General features: G+C 61.8%; 1 protein-coding gene across 8 annotated transcripts in view; it reads left to right on the top strand.

The window, feature by feature from the left end:
* The window catches only part of PDE4DIP (phosphodiesterase 4D interacting protein), a 35,487-nt gene extending 22,564 nt beyond the window's left edge, over nucleotides 1–12,923 (top strand). For 5 of the 8 annotated variants that reach the window (XM_076339804.1, XM_076339802.1, XM_076339803.1 and 2 more), the window contains 22 exons: nucleotides 4–116; nucleotides 879–1,006; nucleotides 5,079–5,170; nucleotides 5,292–5,452; nucleotides 5,553–5,868; nucleotides 5,949–6,117; nucleotides 6,247–6,366; nucleotides 6,452–6,926; nucleotides 7,164–7,399; nucleotides 7,612–7,663; nucleotides 7,957–8,174; nucleotides 8,534–8,728; nucleotides 9,297–9,518; nucleotides 9,687–9,827; nucleotides 9,978–10,097; nucleotides 10,190–10,367; nucleotides 10,452–10,576; nucleotides 10,820–10,921; nucleotides 11,102–11,676; nucleotides 11,755–11,893; nucleotides 12,017–12,063; nucleotides 12,363–12,923. In XM_076339804.1, coding sequence (XP_076195919.1) covers nucleotides 4–116; nucleotides 879–1,006; nucleotides 5,079–5,170; nucleotides 5,292–5,452; nucleotides 5,553–5,868; nucleotides 5,949–6,117; nucleotides 6,247–6,366; nucleotides 6,452–6,926; nucleotides 7,164–7,399; nucleotides 7,612–7,663; nucleotides 7,957–8,174; nucleotides 8,534–8,728; nucleotides 9,297–9,518; nucleotides 9,687–9,827; nucleotides 9,978–10,097; nucleotides 10,190–10,367; nucleotides 10,452–10,576; nucleotides 10,820–10,921; nucleotides 11,102–11,676; nucleotides 11,755–11,893; nucleotides 12,017–12,063; nucleotides 12,363–12,395 — 3,957 coding nt within the window. In that variant the 3' untranslated portion in view covers nucleotides 12,396–12,923. The remainder of the gene's footprint in view (nucleotides 1–3; nucleotides 117–878; nucleotides 1,007–5,078; nucleotides 5,171–5,291; nucleotides 5,453–5,552; nucleotides 5,869–5,948; nucleotides 6,118–6,246; nucleotides 6,367–6,451; nucleotides 6,927–7,163; nucleotides 7,400–7,611; nucleotides 7,664–7,956; nucleotides 8,175–8,533; nucleotides 8,729–9,296; nucleotides 9,519–9,686; nucleotides 9,828–9,977; nucleotides 10,098–10,189; nucleotides 10,368–10,451; nucleotides 10,577–10,819; nucleotides 10,922–11,101; nucleotides 11,677–11,754; nucleotides 11,894–12,016; nucleotides 12,064–12,362) is intronic. The other 3 variants (XM_076339800.1, XM_076339805.1, XM_076339799.1) reach the window with 3 other exon arrangements.
* Nucleotides 12,924–12,993: the final 70 nt, after the last annotated feature.

The raw sequence follows: 12,993 nt of genomic DNA, 5'->3' as shown, positions 1-12,993 counted from the left end.
CAGTTGTTACTGATGCTGGAAGGGCTGGTGGCTGAAAGGAATCGGTTAAATGAGGCTCTCCAGGCAGAGAGGCAGCTCTATGGCAGCCTGGTAAAGTTTCACACACACCCAGACAGGTAAGCAAAGCTGCCTTGGCTCTGTGCTGCCCTGCTCCGCTGCTGGGGCAAGCGTTGGGTGGTTCAGTGGGGCAATCCCTGAAGCAGTGATCGTTCTGCAAGTCTGAGAGCCCTCAGTGGGAAAGAGGGAGTCTGGACAAAGAATCGGACAAATCTGGCTTTGGAAGTCCAGATTTTAGGCTGCCTTCTTCCCTTGAAGTGGCCAGCTTTAAATGCTACGTAAAGTCCCCCCATTGCCACCTCTTGTTCAGGCCCTGGGATTTCCATCTCTATTCTCTGGCTTATCCCTTCCCGGCTCAGCTTCCCACCCACTTTTGGCCACCCTTCAGAGGCTGCTGTCAAATTCCCAACCAACTGTTGGGTTGATAAAGATCTATCTAGGTGCTTATCCAGGCGGTTGTCCCGCAGCGCAGTATGGCCTGCGTTCTCTGTCCTCCGCTCTAATCCCCTGCCCTTCATGGGGCTACAGCCTCTGGGATATTTGAGCTACCTGATAGCAAGAGAGCACATAAGTGGAGTGCTTGGGTAAGTACTGAAGAACAGCTGTGACTAGGAGTCCCCTACCATGGGCTGGAGCCTTTTTTGGGGATGGCTGTCCTCTGGGGAGGTTTAGAGGTGAGGCAAGAGGTGGCCGAGCTGCCTGGGGAGCATGCAGAGTCTGTGCCTGGAGTAAGTGGCAGTCCCGGATGGAGGCGCCAATTTGGTGTGCGCTTGCTGCAGCCTGTCTAACCCTCTTCCTTTTTGTGCGGCATGTCCGCTTAGCACTGCGAGAGACCACACTCTGCAGGTGGAGCTGGAGGGGGTCCAGGAGCTTCGGGGACAGCTGGAAGAAGCTCTTGGAAGAAGCTTGGAGCGTTTGAGCAGGCTGGAGACGCAGGGCGCCATAGGAGGTGGGGAACAGGAGCGTGTGAGAGTCCTACCCCAGCATGCCTTCTGAGCACTGGCGCTCGCCCGCCTGCCACGGAAACGGTTCACTAACTGAGCGAGCCTGTCTCACTGACTCTGGGAGGGTTGCTTTGGTACTTAGTAATGGTACGATAGAACTGGTGCAGGGCTTTTTTGTTCTATTTTTTAGCTGCTTCGGAAACGGCGATCAGTGCAATCCACCTGTGTCTCGTGTATGTTCCTGTCTGACCCACCCTGGTGGCCACTGATGTATTTGCACATTCAAATCATTCCATTTTAGTTGATTTCCCTCCATCTCCCTTCTCCTCCCACCCCCATGGGCCAAATAAAGATTCCCTTTCTCTGAAGGAAACACCAAATGTTCTCTATCATCTCCCAAGTGCATGAGTGTGAGTTTTTGTATTCCCTCAGTTTTTGTTACCCAGTGACATCCCCCTCTTGGGTTGATGGTGGCTGGCCCAAAAGGAGAAGGTGTATATGGGAAAAGTGGGTTCAAGAGCCAGAGTATTTGAGAAGGGCCGCAAGACCTGGTGGGACTTGCCTGGGGCTCTTGCACAAGTCTCAGTGTAGAAACAACGATTCATTTTATGCTTAAACCAAATCCTACTCCAGTATTGATGATTTTACTGACTTTTTTTTTTTCTTAATTGTAACTTGTCTCAGCCTGGCTTGCGAGTGCCTTCAAGGGAGAGCTTCCTCCTCTTTTTGACAGATGGTTTGGGGTGACTGAGACCTGTCCCTGCTCCCAGGGTCTGGGCTGGGTCTGCTCCCTCACTTGTATGCGCACATCTCACTTACAGGGTCCACGTGCCCCTTGGGCAATGGGCAGGGCCCTATTTCTGCTTTGCTGGGGACAGTCCCGCTTGGCACCACTGCATACTTTTTCTAGGGCATCTTTCACCTCCTCTGGGAGTGTTTGGTCTGGTGTGAGAGCTGAAAAACAATAGCAACAGCTTTCTGATGGCCAGTGCTTCCCATGCACAGGGGGCTATGGATCGGCTGTCTCGTACTCGATCACTTCCCAAGGTGGCAGGAGCAAATTTTGTACCTCTGAGCATCTGTTTCTGCTTGCTGGGGAAGCTGAGCTAGGAGCGAGTGGAGCAGAAGGGCTCCATCTCGCTGGGCTGCACCACCTGGACCTTTGACTGCTCTGCTGCACATCTCCTTGTGACTGTTTCACGTGGCACCACCTATTCCATGCCATGCACCCATGCTGAGGTGTTCTTTTCCCTGCCTCATACAGGGATAGGAGGCAGCGTCGCTCTCCCTTCACACGCAGCAGATCAGCACTACTCCTTCTAGGTCCGCACCTAGCGGTGTGGTAAGTTCAGCAGTTCTCATGTGGCCTGAAGGGACGGCTGGTGGCTGCTGGGCAGCTCTGCTACTTGGTTAGCTTTTCCTTTCTTGTGTTTCATCTCATTCCCTTCCTCTCACTTCTCTGTGTAGCACCATCTTATCTTTCTCCTTCTGCCTCTCACTTTGTAGGAGCCTTTGTGTCCCTGTCCTTATCTTTTCACCTTCCCTCCTCCATCCTGGCTCTGATGCCTGGCTGGCTCCATGGTACCCACGGGTACCATGGAGCCCAGGACACAGCACAGACTCATTGGTGTGGCATGAGGGAAGTCTTGGCTGGTGCTCTGGCAGCTCCCATCTCTTCTTATGTGTGTGTTTTGTTGTAGATCTGTCCCTGGCCTCTGCTAGCATCACTGCTGTAAAGTGCCCCATAGGGGACCGTTATCCTAAGCTGAGGTGTCCTAACTTTTCCGCTCTGTTCTTTAGGGCCTCTTTTCATCCCTGATATCCCTGGCTGTGCACTCCTCTGCCCCTGAGGAGGACCAGCCTGAGCATCCCATGCCTGAGAGCGCCCTCCTCAAACTGTGCAGTGCTTTGTGCCGTCTCATAGTTCTTTGTGGAGGTCTCTCCTTCCTCTCTCAATTTCCCTGGGGACCTTGCTTCCCTTCCCTTGTTCCCAGCAGCGTGAAGACTTCCAGCACAGCCAATGCACGTGGGTGTCCTGTGCCTGTGGGCCATGTGCAATTTTCAAGCCATGCAACTAATTCTCTTTGCCTTCAGGCTAGGTGTGAAAGACAGAGGAGTCTGTGAAAAATAGTGCTGGGGTTGCATCTCTTGTCTCCTTTGCTGGTAATACACAGAGAGCTGAGCAGCCCCTGACCCTTTGAATTTGCACCCTGCTGTGCTCCTGCTGCAATGGAGGGTTCAAGCACTTGGTGAACAGCAGCCTGGGCACAGTCTGCCCAACGTGCACGCTTCTCTGCTTGCCCAGCACCACCTTCCTCTTCTTCCCATTTTTTTTTTTCCTTGAGACTTGTGCTCCCTTTTTCTGCCCCAGTCCTGGAGCGCTGGGAGCTGTGCGGAGCTATGGGTGAGGGTGAGAAGTGGGGTGCTGTGTCCTGGCACAAGAGGTGGTTCTCCCATGTCCCCAGAGCAGCTGTGCTGGCTGTGAGCCGCCCTGCCCACCCAGCTCGAGATCCCTGTGCACGTGGCCCTCAGCCCCCCAGCAAAGTCTGCAGCTGAGGGTCTACATCCCCTCACGCTTCGGGGCCTTGCAGCCATGTCGCCTGGCAGGCTTGTGTCCCAGGGGGCTCACAGGGCTGTGCTTTGGCTATGCTGAATGCTGCCCACGGGAGCTGCTTCTTCACTGGGGTGCTGCTGCCGCTTTCAGCTGTCTCTAAGTGTTTTGCTCCCGGAACAGCGCTTCTCCGTGATGGCTGCCCTTGCTCTCTGGGGCACGGCTGCTTCAGTGAACAGGCTCCACTATGCAGGGTGATGTCTGCCCAGGCTGGGCAGTGAGGCGCCCCTGATTTTTGCAGCCTCCTGGCAGCTGCTTGTCACGAGTGGGTCTCCTGAGTGTGCCACCATCTATGTGCACGTAGTGCTGTGCAACTGCCTGCCCTGCTGCAAGGTGTGCTCCTGGCTGGTCCTCAGCTCTCCCTCCCAGGACCTGTATGCTTCCCTGCTGGCTTCTCCTTCACCAGCAATGTTTGGCCTCTCCTGCCAGGATCGCTCTGCATTCCCCCGCTCTGTGTTCAGCCTTGCCTGGGAGCTCCAGACCTGATGGTGCTGGGTTTGGCCACGGGCAAAGCAGCTGCATCTCCTGCAGGGCACAGGCAGCTGCGAAACCTGGCCCTGCAGAGCCCCAGGGGCTGGTCTTGGGCCCTGTCCAGGCCCCTCTCTGCCTGGGGAGAAGAGGGATTGGGGGTACACCCATGCCCCAGCCCAGGCAGTCTGAGCCTAAGCAGAGTAGGCAGGGCCCTGCAGCTGGGTTGGAGGAAGGCTGCCTAGACAAGAGGTGCAAGGGGCCAGGAGCAGAGCTCTGTGCAAGCAGAAAAGCGTGCCCCCAGCTCAGCTCTGTGGGGTGGGGTGGGCCCCAGCCCCTTGTGCACTGTGGTATGGGACACAAGTGTCACTTTAGCTCTGCTGCAGCTCTGCAAGGCCAGCGCAGGGCTTGCAAAGAGCCCAATGCCATGCATGACAGCAGTGCTTGGGCAGCATGGGCAGGGTGGCTGTTGGTACCCTCCCTGAGCTGCCCCTGCCTGGGCAGGTGATCGTGTGAGGTGCACCCCCTGCACTCCTGCCAGGCTGGGGCAGCACCAGCAAGGCTCCCTGCCCGAGCACGTGCTGCTGCTGCTGGCTGTGGCTTGCAAAGTGGCTGCAGGGTGGGTGGCATGTATGCATGTGTGTTGGGGCACCAAGCACAAGGTGGTGTGAAGGCAGAGATGTGGATGGGGCAGGTGCCATTGCTGGGGTGCCATCCCCTGGGCTGCAGGCAGCTGGGACTGTCCCCTCCCTTGGTGCAGGGCCAGCACAGGGTGCTGGGTTGGAGCTCCAGCATGCAGAGAGGGGGTGGCAGGGCACAGGGACAGTGGGGAGACCTCAGTCCTGCTGGGAGTGCCCCAGCACCAGGCATGTATGAGAGCAGGCACCTGCCCCGGGGCTGCCCACAGTAGCCATGGGCATCACTAGGGAGGAGAGGACAGAGGCAGTGCCACCATTGCCACTGCTTTGAGCGCCTTGTTGTGCTGTGCTGTCCCCTAGGTCAGGCCACAGGCATAGATGCTGATGATGCCAGCACCAACCTCACTGACAGCATCAAGGAGGAGGCAGCCCATGGCGTGGCAACCCAGCACGTGAGTCAGGGCAGTGTGGCACCGGGAACAGGGGTGGCAGAGTTGGGCACTGTGCCACTGCCCGACCGTGTCCTAGCCCCTTTGGAAATGCCCCTGTCACCCTTTGTCTTTGTCCCTCTAGAGCAGCCCCCGGGCCCCTAAGGAAAGTGGGGACACTGAGAGGGCTCTGATGGGGAGCACGGCACCTGCCATGCCGGAGCGGGAGCTGCAGGCAGAAGAGGAGCTGCGGGAGCTGAAGGCACAGCTGGAGGAAGCCGGCTTCTCTTCTGTCTCCCACATCAGGCAAGAGCCCCGGATGTGGGCGCCGGCGGGTGGCGGCAGCTCGAGGGGGCACCCTGTGTCTTGGCCGCTGCCTGCCCTTCACAGTGCCGTGTGCCCCCAGAAAGGCGATGCTGAGCCTGTGCCTGGAGAATGCAGAGCTGAAAGAGCGGATGGGTGAAGCCACGTCGCTGCTGGAGAGTGGGGAGCAGGAGGAGGCTGGGCCAGGCACCCCCCTGGCCCCCGAGCCCCTCAGGCTGCAGCGGAAGAGCCGCAGCACCCTTGGGGACCACCCGGCTGGTGGCAGCAGTGATGGCCAGGGGGTCCCGGCAGAGAGGGGAACTGTGCCCGCCAAACGCCCAGCACTGGAGGCACGATCCCAGGATGATGTACCCAAGAGACCCTGCCCTGGCACCCCGGGTGGAGGGGACAGGAGCCATGTAAGTGCCCTGGGCACAGGGAACTGGGATGGGGATGGTGATGGAGGTAGGGAGCTCACAACCCACCTCCCCTCTGGCAGGCAGAGGGCACAGCCCCCAGCGGGGGCTGGCCAGGGCTGGGTGCGGAGCTGTGCTCCCAGGTGGCACAGGGCCAAAGGCAGTGCCAGGAGCTGCAGGACAAGCTCGCCGCCTCGGAGGCCACGGTGCGGGCACAAGCCAAGCAGCTGGAGAAGTACCATGTCCTGCTCCGTGAGTTAAAACCCCGGGCGGGATGGGGATCTGTGCCGAGCCTGGCGTGCCCTGTGCATGGCACTATATGTGGGGCAAGGATGGTGAATCCTGCCCAGAGGGGGACCCTGAGCTGATGGGGCTTCCCAGCAGGTGAACCCCACGCCCAGCAGCTCAGCAAGCAAGTGCAGGTGGACTTCCAGGACCTGGGCTATGAGACGTGTGGGCGAAGCGAGACCGAGGCTGACCGGGATGAGACCACCAGCCCTGGTAAGGAGAGCCAGTGGCTCCAGGGATCCCTGTGCCTTGCCCACCTGCCATGGAAAAGTGACACCATGCTCTGCCTTCTCTGCAGAGTGCGAGGAGCCAGATGTATTCAGCGAGCCCAGCCTGGGCGAGGAGCTGGGGTCCCCGTGCTGGCCAGGGATGCCCAGGGTGGGCAAGGCTAGCCGGAAAGCCATGGCACCGGCAGATGTGGGGGCCCTGCGCCAGCACATCCAGGACCTCAAGGCGCAGCTGCTCAATGCCAACAAGGTGATCCAGAGCCTGCAGCGCCGTGCCCGCTCTGTCTCCGTCACCAGTGGCTACACCTCGGGTGCTGAGCGGCCCCTACTGGGTCCCACGGCCCTGGCCTCCCCGGCCCACAGCCTCACCGACGAAGATGAGGGCTGGCAGTCGGATGGCCACGGCACCCTCTGCCCGCCTGCCCTGCGGGCGCACCGCGACCTACAGCGCCTGGTGCACCGCGTCGCCCTCCTTGAAGCGCAGCTGCCTGCAACCAAGCCTGGAGGGGTTTTGCCCAAGGAGCTGCAATCTGCCACCTGGCCAGGGTATGACTGTGGGGATCAGGGCCAGATGGGTGGCTACGAGGGTCTCCAGGGGTTGCCTAGGGTGGTGGCTTCTTGTTGCGGCTTTCCCCACAGCTGGGCTCCTGGGGTGTTTGCATGGTGGGGCAGAGCCCCAGGGGTGGACGGTGCACAGAATCCCCCATGGTACCCCATCCCTGCTGTGCTCTCTGGGGGGTTCTGGCAGCCCTGTGGACCCCCCGCTTGCCGATCCCCCCCTAGGAAGTATGACTCGCTGATCCAAGCGCAGGCTCGGGAGCTCTCCCACCTGCGGCAGACACTGCGGGAAGGCCGCGGGGTGAGCTGCAGCCTGGCCCAGCACCTGCGCGATGCCCTGCGGTCCTTTGAGGAGCTCCTCCGTGGCACCGACATCGACTACTACCTGGGCCAGGGCTTTCGGGAGCAGCTGGCCCAGGGCAGGCAGCTGGCCGAGAGGCTCAGTGACAAGCTGGGCACCAGTAAGTACCTTTGGGGGGGGCACTGGGGCTGGGCATCGTGCGGCACGGCGGGCCGGGAAGGGATGCTTTGATGGGTGCTGTGAAGGGCTGGGGCCATTAGGACGCCTTGTGTTGTGTGGGCTACCTGCTTCAACCTGGGCTGGCTCTGTTTGGGGATGGGCAGCCTGGGGCATGGGGACACTGAGTGGCTCCTCTCTGGCTTGGTTTTTCAGGAGATCGACAAGATGGGGAGGATAAAACCAGCCACGAACTCCTGGCACTGAGGTATCTGTTCCCAGGGAGGGCTTGGGGGACCTGCTCTGCATGGGCACCCTGGGGGCTATCACTGCTTTTGGGGTGAGGGTCCGGAGTGCCCTCAGGGTCTCTGCTCCAGGTGGACATCCTGTGGCTGCCTCTCCTCTGCGGATGGGGAACCCGAGGCTTGGGCTGGGCACCCCATGCCTCCAGGCAGCCTTGCAGCACAGGTGGGATGTGTCGTGTGCGGTGTCATGCGGGGAAGGGCTGTGGGATGGGGGTCACCCTGCCCTGCCAGCCCCGGTGATGGGCCACCTCCACAGGCTCAGCCGGGAGCTCCAGGAGAAGGAGAAGGTGATCGAGAGCCTGGAGGCGAAGCTGCAGGAGCGCTGTGAGTCCCCGGGCAGCAGCCGCCCGCCCTCTGAGTCGTCCCGCTCTGCCACCAGTGCCTCCTTCGTGTCCGAGGGGCTGGAGCCCTGCTCTGATGGGGATGTGGCCAGCGAGTGCAGCCAGTGCCGCGAGGAGCCCGCCCGACTCGCAGGTACCGTGGAGTGCCCAGGGGCCAGAACTGCAGGCTGGGGACGTCCAGCCCCCCTCTGTAGCTCGTTGGTCCCTGCAGCAGTAGGTGCCCATCAGGCCTGGGGGGGGGGCTGCCCATGGAGCACTATGCACCAACCCCAGCCTAGGGGGGGTGAGTACGCAGCACCTGGGGCTGCAGGGGAGTGTCTTGGGAAGCCTTGCTATGGTACCACAGCCCTGTAAGGCTGGGACCTGACCGGCCTCGCATGGGCTGCTTGGGGCGTGCCAGGATCCCCAGTGCCCCCGGGGAGGAGGGGTCCTCGCCAGTCTGAGCCAGAGCCACACTAAACATCTCTCTCTCCATCTCTCTCCTGTCTCTAGGCCTTCACTTAAATTCCTTGTCCAAACCCGTTAGTGCCCCCCTGCCTGCGCTGGCCCCCGGGCTGCCCCCCTTCCTGCCTGCTGGGCCACCCCCTCCTGCGCCGCCCCCACTCATGGGCTGCTGTGGGACCTCCGTCTGCTCCCTGGCTGAGGCACAGCAGGAACTGCAGGTGCTCCGGAGGCAGCTGGGAGAAAGTGAGCGTGTGCCTCCAGCATGGGGTTGGTCCTGCCTGCCCTGTGTGCCGTGCTGTGCTGTGCTGTGCCGCATGGCCCCTCGCCCTCTCTGACCTGCCTGTCCTTCCCTGGCCCTTCTCCTGCTACCCAGGGCTACTGCTTCGAGGTTGGGCCCCATGACTCTGGCTGGGGGATGATGGGGACACGTGGCTCTCATGTGGAGAGGACCTGGTGGGTGAGAGGGATACAGCCTGAGGCAGCACTAGCCCTTGGTGTGGGCACTTGCACATCCTAGGGCCCCTGGGAAAGGGCTGGTTTGGTTAATTGTTGTGTAGGAGTGGGGCTGAGACCCTCCAACTCGTGTCATGTAATCAGTAAGCCCTGGGAGAGCCTCTTCTGCTCTTCAGGGGGAACGGGTTTGACCAGGACAGAAGGTCAATGATGGGGGATCACCATGGGGGTACGTGGGGCTGCACTGTTGGGCAGAGTGAGAAGGGGGCAAAAAGTACATGGCGGGAGTGTGTAACCCCCAATCTTCCTCCCTACTCATTGCCCTTCTTCTCCTCACTGCTTTGCCTTGTGTGTGCAGGTGTGACGCTCCCCGTGGCACCAGCAAAGCCCACAGCCCCACTGGGCCCCTTCGGAGAGGGCAGCAAAGCTCCAGCATCGCTCTGCCGACACGGCACACTGCAGAGCCTGGCTGAGATCCCCGGGGCCACCAAGACCCGTGCCCTCTGGGACATACCCCCTCCCGGCCAGCCGCTTTACGGGGCCCTGCCATTGGGGTATCCCTCCAGCCAGAAGCTAACAGGTAAGGTCCATGCTGGAGAGCATGGGGGCATCCCGGCTGGGTGTGGGGGAACAGGGAGGAGACCTGTCACCAGAATGGCTGCGGGACATGGCTCTGGTATGGGGCAGGATAGTGGGGACGGCATGGGGCAGGCGCTACAGCCATCCCTGCCCTGAGCCTTCTCCTCAGCTGTGGCAGGGGCAGACCTGCTGGAGGAGCACTTGGTGGAGATCCGCAGCCTGCGCCAGCGCCTCGAGGAGTCTATCTGCACCAACGACCGGCTCCGGGAGCAGCTCGAACACCGCCTGGCCTCCACCAGCAAGGCCAGCGGTATGGTGCTACACTGGGGCCAGGGCTGCCAGGGAGCCCTGTGCTCTGAGCGGGGGCCAGCCTTTGCTCACCCCATTGCACGGGGAGGGCACTCACCCTGCGCATGGCGGGGTGTCGGGAGAGAGACTCAGCACCAGTGCCCCTTTGCAGGATTGCCCAGCGATGTCTATGCCCAGGGGCCGGAGCCAGGGCTGCAGCTGAGTGGGGAGAACCAGGCTCTGCGTGAGGACAACCGGACCCTGCGGCTCCAGCGTGACCACCTCTCCCAAGGTAGGGCCAGGCTACCAGCGTCCCAGGTCTGAGTCCCCGAGGGCACTGGCTGAGTGGGGTGGCAGTGACACCTCCATGGTCTCCATCCCTAGAGCTGGCGCGAGTGCAGGAGGCGCTCCTGGCTGCCTGCTCCCGGGCACGGGAGGCTGAAGCAGAGCTGGGCCAGAGGCACGGGGAGCAGCGGAGGCTGGCAGAGGAGCTTGCCGAGCTCCAAGAGAGCGTCCGGCAGCTCCGAGACGAGCGGCGCTCTCTGCAGGAAGACAACAACAGGTAAGGCTTGGGGCATTGTGGCCTTGGGGCCAGCAGGGCTGGGTGGCATGACCGGCCCTGGACTCATGTGTCACCCCTCTGCAGGCTGCAGCACATGGTGACACTCCTGCAGCAGCAGTGTGAGGAGCAACGCCTGCTCCTGCAGACCCTGCGTGCGGAGCTGCATGTCTATGAGAGCCTCCCTGGCTCCTCCGCCGAGACCCATGCAGGTATGGGACCTGCACCCAGACCCCCCAGAGCCCATCACCAGCCCCAGCTCTTCTGCCCAGCTCCTGGTCTTGGGGTGCCTGGCCCCTTTGCAACACTTGGGCAGTCCCAAACACCTCTCCTGTCGTGGCAGCAGGGGGGACACGGTGGCCTTGCAGGCAGGCAGCAAGGGAGGGAAGGCTCTTCAGCTGCCCCAGGCATGGAGCCATGGCCGTCCACAGGGGCTCAGACGCTTCTTATTCCAGGCTGCTTCCCATCTCCTCCAGTGCGGGATGTTGGCATGAGCTCAGCAGCTCCCCTCTTCTCCCCGCAGCCCTCTGACACGTTGGTGGCCCGGCGGATGGACGGTGGGTATCAGAGCCTGCCCACACGTGTGCCTCAGGGCTGCTGAGACCTGACAAACTCGTGGCACCACCCTTGCTGAGCAGGGACGGAGAGCCCAGGGCAGAGCCAAGCCCTGGGATGGGATGGGGAGGGCCGCAGGGGGAGCAGGCAGTGGTCCTTACCCTGCCCTGCTTGTCCCACAGAGCCACGTGGGGCAGACCCACCGGTGAGGAAGAGCGAGGGACCGACAGGGGTTCATGTTGTCGGCCACCTGGACACCTACCGGACCCTGGAGCAGCACATCCTGGAGGGGAAGGCGCTGGCCCGCGAGCTGATGTGTCTCATGCACCCAGCGCTCGGGCTGCCCAACTGCCCGCTCCCGGGAAAGGAGGTAAAGTGTGAGCAGGACGGGGCTGGCGGCGGCTGGGGGATGGACCCCGCTCTGTGGACTATGCATAAAGTGGCTCCTGAGCCCAATATCGGCCCTGAGCCTTGCAGGGCTGGCAAGCGGCAGGTAGCGTCCAGCCTGGGGGCTGTTGCTGGCACTGCCCTGCAGTGTTGGGCTGGGCGCAGCGAGTCCCCAGGTGCAGCGGGATGCAGGTGCCCCAGCAGCACCCGCTCCCGCACCCTTCTCCCACAGGACCTGGGGTGGGCAGGCACGGGGCACCTCTGGGGCAGCACCAGCACCCTGCACCGCATCCTGGAGGAGTGCATGTCTCTCCTCGCTGCCTTCTGGAGCACCGTGCTGCCCGTCGGCCCTGCCCAGCATCAGGGCAAGGTAAGCATCGGGCCGGGGGCTGGCAGGGCGGTGGGGCTGGATGCTCGCTTGCTGCTCATCACGCTTGTCTTGTCCTAGGAGCAGGCACTACAGGGTGAGATTGCGGCGCTGCGGGCCCAGCTCTCCGAGAGGGAGGATGCTCTGCAGAGCACAGCCAAGCGGCTGCGCAGCACAGCCCAGCTCAAGGACAGCATGGAGCAGTTCATTGTGAGCCAGCGTACGTGGCCCTGGTGGCATCCTACTGCGGGATGGCACAGCCAAGCCGGCCTGGTCCCCATGTGCCTGGGGTGACTCCATAGCACAGGGACTTCACTGACCCCCATCTCTCTCTCCCTCGCAGTGACCAGGACCCACAACGTGCTGCGCAAAGCCAGGACAAACCTGGAGGTGAGTTTGCCCTGGCAGCCAGCGTGAGCTAGGGGTGGGTGCCCCTGCCCTGGTGAGCCCTGATGCCCTGGGGATGGGCACAGATGGCAGACACCTATGCTCTGCCAGCAGAGCGGTGGCTGATGGGGGGGGATGCTGAGGGGCCAGCTGGGTGTAGCGTGTGGGTGGGGGGGCACACAGGGACATTTTCCTTGGCTGTCCCCAGCCTCCGTGTCCATGTCCCCAGGGCACAGCAGTCCTCCGGTGCAGGCCTGCCTTGGCAGTGCTCCCCCTTATTGCCACACATGCTCTCTTGCCAGGTGAAGGCCCAGCAGGCCCTGTCCGTCGCGTGAGCCCCAGGCAGGGCAGGGAGTGATGCCCCCGGCCACTGAACAGCCTGCTGGCTGCCGAGCCATGCCATGCCGGAGGGCTGGAGTGGACCCTGTCCCTGCTACTCCAAGGGCTGGGGTGGACAGGAGTCTGGGGTGCCCGGTGCTACACAGTTAGTGGTTTTGGGCTGCTTTGGTTGTCACATGCCCTCCACCTGCCTTTGCCTGGCATCGCAGCAGCAGCTGTTGGCTTGGGCTTTGCCATGCTTCAGTGCTCAGCCCTTTCCACCCACGGTGCTTAGAGTGGGGCGTCACAGCCCTCCACGCTGTGCACCTCTCGCCCTGGGACTTGGTCCCATTTGTAACCCTGCTACGTACCCATCCCTGCTTGTAGATGTATGTATATGTATATAGATAGAGGTATCGGAGCTGCGTTTTGGGGGCTCCCCGGGCATGTCGGGGCCCCAGCGCGGGAGGAAGATGTAAGAAATGCCATGTTCTGTTCAGTGGTTGGAGAGTCCCCAATAAAGGTTTCCTTTGGGTTGTGGTGTTTCTGGCATACCCATCTCTGCAGCTGTGCTCCCCCCTCCCCAAGCTACCCACAGCGCAGGGTGCCATAGGC

Source organism: Aptenodytes patagonicus, chromosome 5 (assembly GCF_965638725.1).
Source record: "Aptenodytes patagonicus chromosome 5, bAptPat1.pri.cur, whole genome shotgun sequence".
In the NCBI taxonomy this organism is placed as follows: domain Eukaryota; kingdom Metazoa; phylum Chordata; class Aves; order Sphenisciformes; family Spheniscidae; genus Aptenodytes; species Aptenodytes patagonicus.
The sequence above is the reverse complement of the archived record's forward strand: the minus strand, read 5'-3'. Positions and strand labels throughout refer to the sequence as shown.